Source organism: Cebus imitator, unplaced genomic scaffold, assembly GCF_001604975.1.
Source record: "Cebus imitator isolate Cc_AM_T3 unplaced genomic scaffold, Cebus_imitator-1.0 Scaffold688, whole genome shotgun sequence".
NCBI classification, from domain to species: Eukaryota; Metazoa; Chordata; class Mammalia; order Primates; family Cebidae; genus Cebus; species Cebus imitator.
In genome coordinates, this window is record NW_016108003.1 from 674,719 (window position 1) to 688,912 (window position 14,194).

The following is a 14,194-nucleotide window of genomic DNA, read 5'->3' on the forward strand; positions in this document are numbered from 1 at the left end:
TTTGATATCTACAATCACAAACTAGTCTTTGTGCACTTAAATCAGTATTTATCTTGGACTTGCTCTTGTTTTTCTGTATTTGATGGCCCTAAGGGATGAATGTTTTGCCCTCAGTGATAAGGAAAAAAATCAATATCAATTAGAAAATGTCTCAGCCTTTAGGATACACATCTTTAAGTCCTTAAACTTAACTCTCCCGCAAATAAACTACATACTACTATAAAAATATATGAACAAACACAAACACACAGCACATAACTTTAATCTACTCAGAGTACAATCATCCATTACTGTTGTCCTAATTGCCCACTTCAGAGCACACCATCTGCCACAAACATTTAATATTCCCTTACTTCAGAAAGTACAGTTTGATGTTTATCAGACCAAACCTTCCCACAAATAAGGTTCTTACCATTTGATATTTGTGCATGTCAGCCACTGTCTGGCACATCAGAAAAATACACAAATTCTGGAATAAGCAGTTTCTGCTCATGAATTCACAGCTATTTCCTCACTTTAGCTGAGGGAAGAGAGATCTTTAAAAGACTGCCATAATATGAATATGCAGAGAAAAAATTAAAAGCAAAAGCACATGATAAAATTTCAGGGGAATAAATGGCATACTACAAAGCAAATAAGAAAATGAGCCTCTAATAATTTACAACTCATGAAAATTTAGTTATTCTTCCCTACAACCAAACTACCAGCCAAATATTGATTCTCTGCCCCACTTCCTGCATGATCAATATTAGAAAATGTTTACATAGGCCCAGTGCCACGACTCAAACCTGTAATCCCAGCACTTTGGGAGGCCAAGGCAGGTGGATGGCTTGAGCTCAGGAGTTCGAGAACAGCCTGGACAACATAGCAAAATCCTGTCTCTACAAAAAATTAGAAAAAATAGCAGGGCGTGGTATCACATCTGTAGTCCCAGCTACTCAGGGGGCTGAGGTGGGAGGACAGCTTGAGCCTGGGAGACAGAGGTTGCAGTGTTACTAAAATCTGTAACAGAAAAGGGGGGTCCTAGCTAAACAAAAATTCAGACCAAATAAAAGAGGGAGAAAAAAAAGTCTCAACTAAAGGCTACTTCATAGTGGTGTAAAAAAAGTTTTAGTATAACTAGAAAGGGGCTTCCGAAATTCTTGAAAATAGTACTTGCATCAGAGGTCACAAACTTGTCCACAGATTGCAACTTGTGAGCAGATATGTTTTCTCTACCTACCCTACATTTTTAAAAATTTGAATTTGTTGTCAGCATTTAGTCAGGAGATTTCACATAAAACTTTATTTATATTGAAAGATCTGAATGTATGGCAACAACGAAGTCCCACTGCCTCATGGCAACAATTGGCCAGCAGTTCTCCACCCTAACCTGCACACTGGAAATCACATGGGAAGCTTTTAAGAAATTACCAACACCTAAGGCCAACCCTTCAGTCTTTCTGGTTAAAGCCCAAGCATCTACACATTTTAAACTTCCTAAGAGGGCTCTAACATGCACCCAGAGTTGAGACTCATGGGCCTAGAGTATTACACTTGGCATATGCTCTTCAGCTAGGCACAGCAGCCAATTGTACCGTACTATGCTTCCAGTTACCCCCATCCCCCACAAAGGTACTGAGGATTGCAGCCCTATATAAATATCTTCACCTAATCTTGTTTAAGCCACAAAGCTAAAGAAAAGACTGCTTAGAAAGCAGTTAAGCAATATGAGCTATATTAGCTACACATGTTTCTAATCCAGTGTTTCTCAAAGCCTGGTCAGTAAACCACCTCCATTCAAATCCCGTGTTAAAAATGCAGAAGTCTGGGCCATGTTCCAAATATTATGCACAGCAAACGAGTGTCAGTTTCTAAAAGGATGTTCAGAGTTCTCCTCCCCTCCTCCTCTCACAACCACCCACCCACCATCTGACCATGATGAACACTAACATGTGTTGGAGCCATGGAATTTTTTCAATGAACAAATCACTGATCTCTTACATTTTCTCTCTTGCGTCCATAGTTGGCTTGCTCTCTTTGGACTGCTTTTCCTTTACAGTCACTGTTTGGTTCTGCTCTTGGCCCCTCTGCTGTCCCTGACTGACACAGTAAGATAAACTTGGTGCCTTGGTACTTAGGAAAATACAGACTTCTTGCCACCCAAAAAGACAGAGAAAAGAAGGCATAGTTAAGCCACCCAAGATCCCCTCTAGTCTATCTCAAAGGGGGCCTTGAAGCCCACATACGGTGCCATCAAGCTTTCAGATGCTGACGCAATAGTTCTCATGTGCAATCCACAAATGACCTATTTCCATATCGCTGAGCAACTGGATAAACATGCCAATTCCTGAGTCTCACACAAAACCTACTGAATGAGCAAGAATCACTGGCAAGTGGGACTGAGAAGCTGTACTTTTAACACACTGCCCCAGTGGTTCTTATGCAAGACAAGTTTGAGAATCAATAAGCCCTAGGTACAATAAAAAGAATAACCTCTCTAGAGCTTCTTCATAAAATTTAGAGCCACTGTCTAACACTTAGTTCTCTTATCTCTCCTTCTCTGTCTACCCCCATACTGATACAACTTATTCAGTTCAGCATAGAGCATTTAAAATGACCAAATATTCTGTTGTACTGTGATTCAAACTAATCAGCTATTAGGACAAAAAGAAGTAAAAAAAATACTTAAGCCCCAACAGTATACTGGAACAGTGCTTAATACCATAAAAACACAGATTAGCTGCATGCCCAGAAAGCTTACATTTATTTGTCATACTCCTTCTATTTTAAATTAATCCTACAAAATAACCAGAAAACACCTCTCAGTGGAGCTCTGAGCTTCTCATATCCCTTTTATGCTTTCATACACAGCTCATCAGTTGCCTCTCTAAGGCTGGATGATATTGCTAACCAACATGTGGCAAAGAAGGCTCTAAAACAGCATGACAATTTTATGCTTGACTCAGGTAATCATAGCTCTCTTGAGAGGAATATGCTCTTCAGGCTCACCTCTCCTCTGTTTCTGCCATTCACAAACCCCCTTGGAGGAACTTAAGGCTCTTATACACTCGATTACACTCTCCTGATTTATAGTGCCAAACGGCCATTCACATAAGGGCTCTCCATAAATATTACTGGATTATGCCAACTCAGGTGATTGATTCCGTACCTCTTAATGTGCCACGTATCTAAAGACAAACCTATGTATCCAATTCTTTTCAGCTCCTCAAACTAGGTTTCCTATCCATGCCTTGCACCACTTGCCTTTTGAAACAAGTCTGAAGTTAAATGAACCAACTCTGGGAAAAAATGAATTAACAGGTCAAACATTACAGATAATTAAAGGTCTAACAACTGCACACCTTTGTTTAAAAAAAAAAAAAAAAAAAAAAAACAGAAAAAAGTCTTACCTAATAGTATATATATTCTGAATATTATTCTCCCCACCGTGTCCTTCCTTAAGAGCTTGCATTTGTAGTAATTTCATAATGGCTTTTATCAAGCCATGTGTATTTCTGTAAAGAAATATAACATGTTAAATGTTATAGATAAAAAGTGAATCTTCCAATCAGGTGCTTAATCCTATCGTTTTAAAACAGTTTTAATACTTGTCACCCACATTAAACAGTAGCCACCCACAGGCACACAACTCATTCTACAGTACAGCCAAAACCCATCCAACACATTTAAAGGAGAAGAAATGGAGCCAAAGAATCAAACCACCAATTTATCAATCAGCTGCCCACACCCTCTTGGGGGTAAAAAAAAAAAAATCAATCGGGGAAAAAACAAACATTAGCTCACATAATTTCAAGCAGTGACCACAATGGTTACCCACACCAAATGACCAAGTCTTTCATTTACAAATATTAGCAGAACATGAAAAACAACCAAATACATGAAATGGATCAGCCACTCTAAAAAGTGGACCAAGTAACCAATCAGAGCCAATAACCCCATTAAAATAGAGCTAATAAAAATGAAATAGCAATTTAAATTTTTCCCTTATTTTTGTAAGAAAGAAGAGGATAAACACATCAAAAAGAAAAATAGGCTGCACCTCTTAAATAAAGATCTCCCTGGAAAATATAAAATATTAGAACTAAAAAACTCCCTATCTGCTAAACTTAAAAAGTAATTTTTTTTTGAGACAGATTTTCACTCCTGTTGCCCAGGCTGGAGTACAATGGCAAGATCTCAGCTCACTGCAACATCCATCTCCTGGGTTCAAGCGATTCTCCTGCCTCAACCTCCCAAGTAGATGGAATTACAGTAATATGCCACCATGCCTGACTAATTTTGTATTTTTAGTAGAGATGGGGTTTCACCATGTTGGTCAGGCTGGTCTCAGACTCCTGACTTCATGTGATCTGCCTTCCTTGGCCATCCAAAGTGCTGGAATTATAGGTATGAGCCACTGTGCCCAGCCAAAGAGTAATTATTGCTTAATTATGCTTGTTAACATTTATCGAGCATTACCATAAGTTAAGCACTCTAAGTTCTTGTATTATGTAATTTACTACCAGAACATGGTTGATTAAAAATCAATGTTAACTTTATTTTTAGTTTAGAACACTACTTGGACTTAATTAGGTATCATTTGTAGCATTTATGTGTGATGTTACTGAGTGCATTTTTCAACGGCATTTAAAGTTTTCCAACTGACAAAAGGTTTGGCCACTTAGTAGACCTGCACGGTTCAATATCGTAACAGCCACATATGGCTACTGAGCACTAGTAATATGCTTAGTCCAAATTAAGATGTTCTATTAAGTACAAAATACATGATAGATTTAAAAGACTTTGGAACACAAAAAATGAATATTAAATACCATGTATATTTTTATATTGATTACATGTGAAATATTTTGATATACTGAGTTACATAAAATATGATTAAAATTAACATCATTTATTTCTAGTTTTTTAATGTGGTTACTGGAAAATTCTCCATTACATACATGGCTTGCATTTGTGGCTAAGGTTATATTTCTGTTTCACAGCACTGCTGTGGACACTCATATGGTTTGGTGTCTAAATTGATTCTTTGGGGAGTATTGAGGCATTTTTCACCATCTACAATGGTATGTTTTCTCTTCCACGTGGATCCTCTTATGACAATGCAGTGTAACACATGGATGAATCTTTCATGACATATCACATGTATCGTTTCCCTCCTGTATGGATCTTCTGGTGAACACAGAAGTCCCAACACTTCATGAAGCCTTCTCCATAAATATTCTCTCTCCTGTGTGTGTTCTCCAGTGGATGTCAAACCAAGATTTACTCTGCATACATGCTACACATTGGTACTATGTCAACTCTATGGTACTTTGGCCCACAAAATGGCCAGTGAATCCCACTGTGACTCAATGAAGATTAAAATGGAAATTTTTTTTATCAACTAGAATGACGTGTAATTGTCTTAAGAAGGTCTGACTGCATGGCATGCCCTTCAGGACCTCCCTGGGTAACTGACATATTGCCTTGTTTTCTTCCTTTGGAAATGCTCACATTCTTTTGAGATACTTCTCTTTGGCACTAAATTTCTAGAATCCTCTTATGCCAGAGCTAAGGAAGAAGATATCTCAACATAAAAACTTTTAAAATAAACTCCTTTGCAATTCTTCACACCATTTACTTTTACAGAATCAGATCCTTTTTGTAGCTGAAAATGCTGGACCATAAGGACTGGTATCTCCTAGTATATCCTCCAGTTCTTGACAACCCTTCCTTTACCAAGACCTGGAAATCCCTCAACATAAATGTTCTATCCCCAATTTATCAAGAACCTAAACCTAGGTATAAATGTCTGGCCTCAGTCAGAGGGCAGAGTTCACATAGCCTTCTTAGAAGTTCCATGGGATCTGACTCCTCCAAATATGTGAATTTTGTAAGCTAACTTACCAGGTCTCAGGGATGCATTCCTGCAGCTCTGACCCAGGCCTGTGCCGAGATGTTACATGAGACCATGAAATACCATATCTCATCATTATTGAGTGAGTCATTCTGAGAATCCAGTATCTCACTAAGGTCTATTAAAGGAAGTCTACTTTGATCTGTCCTAGTAAAAGAGTCACTGCATATTTAGAAACATTCTTGTCTGCTAGCCTTCAATGTTCACGCAAGCGAAAATCAGCTTTCAAGTCTGATTTAAGCTATTTATATACCACTGAAGAAAGGCCAGTCTTCACCTGGTAACCTCATAACACCACACTCAGAGGCTAATGACTAGTTGAAATGGTGTTACTTCCGAGGCCTCTGTTCTGTTCTGTTGGTCTATCTCTGTTTTGGTACCAGTACCATGCTGTTTTAATTACTGTAGCCTTGTAGTATAGTTGGAAGTCAAGTAGCGTGAGGCTTCCAGCTTTGTTCTTTTTGCTTAGGATTGTCTTGGCTATGCAGGCTCTTTTTTGGTTCCATATGAAGTTTAAGGTGATTTTTTTCCAGTTCTGTGAAGATCAATGGTAGCTTGATGGAGATAGCACTGAATCTATAAATTACTTTGGGCAGTATAGCCCAAAGTCAAAGAAAATTTCACTGGACTTAAGTCTTCAAATTGAGAAAGCTTCCAAGTACTAAGCAAGATTTCTGAAATAAAATAATTGCTGACATTTCTTAAAGGATAAAAAGAACCCAATGACCTCTTAAATTTTATAAAACTTAAGAACTTATAAAAACAACTAGACTTGTATCATTTCTAATCTGTAATCAGCATTCTCGTCTACAAATAACAAAACTGAATGAAGCAATGTATATGGAGTTATAAGAGAAAGGCTTGTAACACTCAGTAAATCCATATATTCCCCCCAAAAAAGCCTGCGTAAAATACGAAAACAAAAGAAATATTTTCACACATAAAACTCTGAAAAATTTTCTTAATGAGGTTCTCCAGTTAAATCAGAATCCATGATTGCACAGCCTTGTAACTATAATAAAAACACTGAATTATATACTTTGAAAGAGTGGTTTTTATAATACTTGAATTATATCTTGAATGTGAAAACAAAATACATGTGAATGGAATACTCAATTCTAAAACACTTGGCATATAAGCTGTTTCTTTTATCTTAAAAAAAAAAAAAAGTAACACTGAAGAGGCTAGGGCAGTGGCTTGTGCCTATAATCCCAGCTACTCTGGAGGCTAGAAGCCAGAGGAACACTTGAGGTCAGTAGTTTGAGAACAGCCCAAGCAACACAGAGAGATCCTGTTTCTACAAAAAACAACTTAAAAAATAAGCCAACTATGATGGCACACACCTGTAGTCCTAGCTCCTCAGGAGGCTGAGGCAGGAGGGTCACTTGGGCCCATGAGTTTGAGATTACAGTGAGCTGTGATCTCACCACTGCACTGCAACCTGGATGACAGAACTGCACTACCTCAGGGATTTAAAAAAAAGGAAAGAATTGAAGAAATAAAAAGTACAAATAACTCTGGTATACACGAATATCAGAAGAACATACATTTTTCAAGTGTAGCTATAAAGATTAAAGCAATTGTTTTGAAAGAATTTATGGAGAGAAAATGTAAATAACAAAACGAAAATTCTGTACCTAGAATCCCAGATAGTTTCAGCAGAGTTAGTAGGTAAGGTTTTCAGGGGAAGAGTGTCTGAGATAAAATGTTTACAGCATACATGCCCACAAAACAAAAAAAGGAACAAAGTAAAGCAGTTCATAAAATAGTAAAATGAGCAAGAATAGAGATACGCAAATCACATAATAAGATTCATAATACTCTTGTTAATGAGTAGGTTGGGGAAATAAGCAATTTCATGTTGATATGTTGGTTCAGACTTTGTGCAGAGCAAACTGACAGTATCTATGAAAATTTAAAATCAACATGCCCTTTTTCCCATAAATTCTACTTCTACGACCCCATCTTACAAAGATCCCCTTACCTATACTCAAAAGAAGACACTCTTGTAATCCCTGAACTTTGGGAGGCCAAGGCAGGCAGATCGCTTGAGCCCAGGAGTTTGAGACCATCCTGGGCAATATGGCAAAACCCACTCTCTACAAAAAAATACAAAAATTGTCCAAGTGTGGTGGCATGAGCCTGTAATCCCAGCTACTTGGGGGACTGACGTGTGAGGATCGCTTGAGCCCAGGAGGATGGGGCTGCAGTGAGCTGTGATCATGCCACTGCACTCCAGCCTGAGTGACAAAGTGAGATCAAGTCAAAAAAAAAGAGAAAAGATTATACTGTATGTGTTATCTTTTAAAGAGAAAAAAATACATACTTGTCAATAGGAAAATGACTCAAATGTGACTACTCTTCAATACAGCTGTTAACAAGGATGCAAACAGATTTATGCATATGACATGGAAAAAAGACCAGCATATATTATGTGGAAAAATGTGAGTTTTAAAACAAAAGACATGTGAATGGAATATTCAATTCTAAAACACTTGGCATATGTGCATATAAATGCTTTTTTATAGGTCTAGAAATGGGATTCCAATGTCACTGGAGTTATCTGGTTCCTAATTCCACATAACTGGATCTGACTTCAGATTACCTTGGCTTTCTCTATATCCTAGCAGAAACCAAGACTAAGATTTGGAGGAACCTCTGAGACTCCCTATTAGCCCTGAGTCTTTCCAGTCCTGCCATTTCCTACTTTTCACCAGGGCTCAATAACAAAAGTGAATTTTAAGAAAAGAAAAAGATGACAAAAAGTAGTTTCACCACTTACTTCCATTACATACAAGTGCCACTGTTTGCACTTTTATTTTGTATTAGTTAAAATATATAACCTCAAAATGTAAGAAAGACCCCCTTTTTTTCTTTTTTTTCTTTTTTTGAGACAGGGTCTTGCTCTGTTGTTACCTAGGCTGGAACGCAGTGGTGCAATCATAGCTCACTAGAGCTCACTGCAGCCTTGACCTCTCGGGTTCAAGTGATGCTCAAACCTAAGCCTCCCAAGTATCTGGAGCGACAGGCATGCATCACCACAACTGGCTAATTTTTTATTTTTTTGCAAAGACTGAGTCTCACTGTGTTGCCTAGGTTGGTCTCAAATTCCTGGGCTCAAGCAATCCTTCTGTCTTGGCCTCTCAAAATGTTAGTATTACAGGCCTAATTACTGTGCCTGGCCAAGCAAGAATGGACTTTCTGAACAGAAATGAAAAATTAAACCTGATCACCTAAATAGACAGTACAAAAATAAACTGAAATAAACAATGAAATAACCACTATGTCTTAGGACCTGTATTCAGTCACAGTTTAGCACAGACACAAAACATGTCATTTAATTTGAAAAGGTAGATTTCTGAGGAACATTTTTAGAAACTGGAATTAGACTTTAGACAAGCAGGCTATATCAGTCTGAGGTATACAGGTACTCAGAAGGGTCAATTAACAAATCAAGATAAAGACTTTAATCAGGGCAAAAAAGAGCTGATTAGATATTATGCCTAACTTATTCATACTATAATGTGTTCAGGGGATATCAACAAAAAAAGGCATATTCAGCTGCCTACTAGACATTTCCACTTCAGCATCTGAATTGCGCCTCGTATTCAACACGTCCAAAATTGAACTCATGCTCTCTCCCATGCACCTAGTCTTCTAATATTCCCTATCTAAATGTAGAGAAAGCTAGAAATCAAGGAGTGACCTTTGACATGTCCCTCTCTGTCATCTACATATTCAGTATACCGCGAATGCTTCATCCCTTAAATATCTCACAAATACTTCTACTTCCCCATCTCTAGGGCAAGCAACCATCACCTCTCACTTGACTACTGCAACAGCCACCTAATCTCTGGGTAACCAATCTAGGTGCCTACCCCAAACCCAATACTTTCAATTTTAATCTTCATACTGCAGCCCAAATGGCCTTTTGTGGAATCACTAACACCCACTAGATAAAATACTTCAATATTGGCCGGGCGCGGTGGCTCAAGCCTGTAATCCCAGCACTTTGGGAGGCCGAGACGGGTGGATCACGAGGTCAAGAGATCGAGACCATCCTGGTCAACATGGTGAAACCCCGTCTCTACTAAAAATACAAAAATTAGCTGGGCATGGTGGCACGTGCCTGTAATCCCAGCTACTAAGGAGGCTGAGGCAGGAGAATTGCCTGAACCCAGGAGGCGGAGGTTGCGGTGAGCCGAGATCGCGCCATTGCACTCCAGCCTGGGTAACAAGAGCGAAGCTCGGTCTCAAAAAAAAAAAAAAAAATACTTCAATACATTCCCTCTGCATCCAGAATAAAAACCCAAATCATCCAGACTGTCCATCATGCCCTGTACTGTCTGACCCCCACCTACCTTCCCAGCCACATTTCATACCACTCTACCCTTGCTCTTAGCATTCTTTCAGGCATTCCTAACAGCCAACCTCCTTCCCATAACAGGAACTTGGAACATGTTATTTCCTGTAACTGGCAAGTTCTACCCTCTCTTGTTTGATTAGACAACTTTTATTCACTCCTTAGTCTCCTTTTAGGTGTCACTTCCTCAGGAAAGCCTTCTTTTACCACCATGACTAAGTCAAATCTTCATATTAAAGGCATTCCCAACACTGTACACTTGGAGTGTAGTTTAATATGTAACTATGCAATTGTGGCAATCTCTCCATCTAAACAAAAGCATCCTGAGTCCAACAACTATGTCTGCATTCCTCACCATATCAAAGCACCTAGCACAGAAATACAAGAGATAATATACTCGGGAGAGCATTAGGAAAAAGAGTTAATGCATGCTGGGCTTAATACCTAGGTGATGGGTTGACAGGTGCAGCAAACCAGCATGGCACATGTTTACCTATGTAACACATGTGCACATCCTGCACATGTACCCCAGAACTTTAAAAAAAATTAAATAAGTATAGTCAATAAACATGTTTAATTAGTCAGGCATGGTGGCTCACACCTGTAATCCCAGCACTTTGGGAGGCCAAGGCAGGCGGATCACCTGAGGTCGGGAGCTGGAGACCAGCCTGAATTTGCCAGGTACAGTGGTGAGTGCCTGTAATCCCAGCTACTTGGGAGGCTGAGGCAGGAGAATCACTGGAATCCGGCAGAGGTTGCAGTGACCCAAGATCGCAGTGAGCTGAGATCAAGCCATTGTGCTCCAGCCTGGGCAACAAGAGCAACTCTCCGTCTCAAAAAATATATACATATGTTTAATTAATAGATTGATGGTTACAGCTGAAGTACTTTCTTGCTTGGCTCCAAGGGTAACCTGAAGGTATTTCTAGTTCTGTAATTATACGACTTCATATATGCACATTGAAATTAGTGTGCATCTGATCTCTATCAAAATTCATTACTTTTTTACTAAAAAAATAGGAATGCTATTATTATGTTCCTAAAAGGCCTTTTATTGCAGGGATCACACATTTAGTAAACAGGATAACTGTAAATATTGGGAAGATGAAATTGATCTAATATCCTTATATTATCAAGCAATGAAACAATTCTATTGAGGAAATGAAATCATTTTTTTGTTTTGAAGAGGGAGTCTTGCTCTGTCACCCAGGCTAGAGCGCCGTAGCATGATTTTGGCTCACTGCAACCTTCACCTCCCAGGTTCAAGAGATTCTCCTGCCTCAGCCTCCCCAGTAGCTGGGATTACAGGGGTGCCCCAACATGCCCAGCTAATTTTATTTGTATTTTTAGTAGAGATGGGGTTTTGCCATTTTGGCCAGACTGGTCTCAAACTCCTGACGTCAGGTTATCTTCCTGCCTTGGCCTCCCGAATGCTGGAATTACAGGCTTGAGCCACTGAGTTTGGCCAGAAATAAAAGTAGTTTTTTTGTTATGTTTTGGGTTTTGTTTTTTTTTTTCATTTAATTTATCTTAATCTATATTCCTACAGCATTAAAACCAACTTAAGATTCCTGATGGAATAAGAAAAATAGGAGATATATTCAGATGTATGCAGAGATTTAACTGCTATGAAGACTACCTATTACATAGCTAACTCTACCACCCTGAAAATTAATTCCTAAGAGATTCTTAGGAATATTAGATGGTTCCTGTGACTTAATATCAGACCGGGGCAAGAAGTCCTATTTGGAATATGCTGTTTTCTTTACTCCCCTCCATTTTAACTCACTTGTTATAGATGAAAAATCACTGAATATCATTAACATTTTTAAAACTTTGTAAATTCCCCCCTCCTCTGTCAAGTTGCCTCTAAAGAGTGGATCCAAAATAGCCTTAAAAATAGAGGAAAAGAGGACTGAAATACATCAAGTATGTTTAAATCCATAAGCTCATTATAATAAGAAAATGTAACTGGTCACCACTGAAAAGATGCTTTAAAAAAAAAAATCATTATTTTAGAATTTAGTAAATGAAAGAATTACACATTAATTCTGCCTTTCCTATATAAATTATACCTCTGGGTGACCAAACAGTAGATAAAGGGAAGATATTCTTTATAACAGTATTTCAGGTAATAAGTGAAGAAAAAAAATAATAGAATGACACTATTTTGAAACCTATAATGAATAGATCTGGTCATTGAGCATCAACAGCTGCTAACATCACCAAAAATGTAAATAATTAAATATTATATGTCCTCCTGAGAAAAGAACACAATCCCACCTAAGAAAAAGTCTCTCCCAAACCCCTAGAATTGTTTTGAGAATTAAGTGGGGAATTTTAGGTAAGGCTCTAAAGCACAAGGCAGGGCACATAGTTTATATTCAAGAAAGTCTAGTTTGCTTCCTTAATCCCCTCCCCCTAGAAAACAAAGCAGCAGTTGTTTCTATTATTATTGCTGTTTAGACAGATAATCTATAATTTAAAGAAAACATTCTGGGGGTTGGGGGAGTCAAGGCAGTATCTCACCATCACAATTTAACAATTATATGTGACACTGATTCTCCATTCACTCTACCTCTCCTCCTTCTATCCCTGTCTGAGCAACATAGATCTAGTATTAGCCACTTGCATTTAAGCACAATTATGTTTCAAAGTTAGAGGTAAATGGCTGAGAAACACCTATTTCCATGTGGCTCTCCTCCAAATTCAGTCCCAGCACAGAGGACGCCTCAGGAATAGTATTTTAGTCTCTACCGAGACCAGCTCGGCCATAGAGACCCCCACCAAGGCAGCACTGAGAAGCATACATCCAGATAGAACAGCAAAGTGAGACTATCGGCGGCCAACAGTCTTCAGAGCTGAGAGCTTCAGAGGCTGACAACTTTCTGGGCTGAAGGCCCCGAGAAGATTCTGACCCACGTAGTTATTCTCTCTGAGCAGGTGATTATTATTAACAAACAGGTGTTCTGTGTTTTCTCATAGAACCAAGATGAACTAGGTAGGCAGCTGGTGCCTGCTTACCACTGATCAAAGACAAACTAGAAAGTATTCTCCACGAGGAAGCCACGGGGCAGGGTCATGTAACCTGTGCTTAAAGAATTGTTTTAACCGGTATATGATATATATATACTGTTTTGCTACTTTAGAATGCCCCAAGCAGTTTTCCACTCGGCAGAGAGGGATGACTAGGTTTTCCTTGCAACTGTTCTTGGCAAACAATATAGTTCATCATACACTCAGCATTTCTCAGCAAGTCTCCTCTCTGTTTTGGAAATTACCACTCCCTCTGCATTCATATGGTTACTGTATAAGTGATCCTTGCACACATACGCTCGCACAATAAAGACCAGTGAGTGCAGAGTTAAATTGTATCCCCCCAGAAGATACATCTAAATCCCAACACCCAGCACCTATGAATGTGACCCTATATGGAAATAGGGTCTTTGCAGATATAATTTTTTTTTTTTGACACAAAGTTTCACTCTTGTTGCCCAGGCTGGAGTGCAATGGCGCTATCTCAGCTCACTGCAACCTCCACCTCCTGCCTCAGCCTCCCAAGCAGCTGGGATTACAGGCGCCTGCCACCACGCCCAGCTAATTTTTGTATTTTTAGTAGAGATGGGGTTTCATCAAGTTGGTCAGGCTGGTCTCAGACTCCTGACCTCATGATCTGCCCACATCGGCCTCCCAAAGTGCTGGGATTACAGGTGTGAGCCACCATGCCTGGCCACAGATATAATTAAATTAAGTATCTTGGGATGAGATCATCCTAGGTGGGTGGTAAATCCAGTAACTGGCATCCTTATAGACAAAGTACAGGGATATTGTACTTGAGACACAGAGATACACAGATAAGTCAGCCATAAGAATATAGACACAGGGACTGAGGCTACAACGCCAAAAGGCAAGGAATGCCAAAGGTTTCCAGC

General features: G+C 39.0%; 1 protein-coding gene across 2 annotated transcripts in view; it reads right to left on the reverse strand.

The window, feature by feature from the left end:
- LOC108296171 (focadhesin) overlaps positions 1-3,519 on the reverse strand; it is a 233,412-nt gene extending 229,893 nt beyond the window's left edge. Inside the window, exon 1 of one of the 2 annotated variants that reach the window (XM_017518577.2) lies at positions 3,393-3,519. In XM_017518577.2, coding sequence (XP_017374066.1) covers positions 3,393-3,469 — 77 coding nt within the window. In that variant the 5' untranslated portion in view covers positions 3,470-3,519. Of the gene's footprint in view, positions 1-412; positions 434-3,392 lie in introns of those variants that run through there. The other variant, XM_037734927.1, reaches the window with a different exon arrangement.
- Between the last annotated feature and the right edge of the window lie 10,675 nt (positions 3,520-14,194).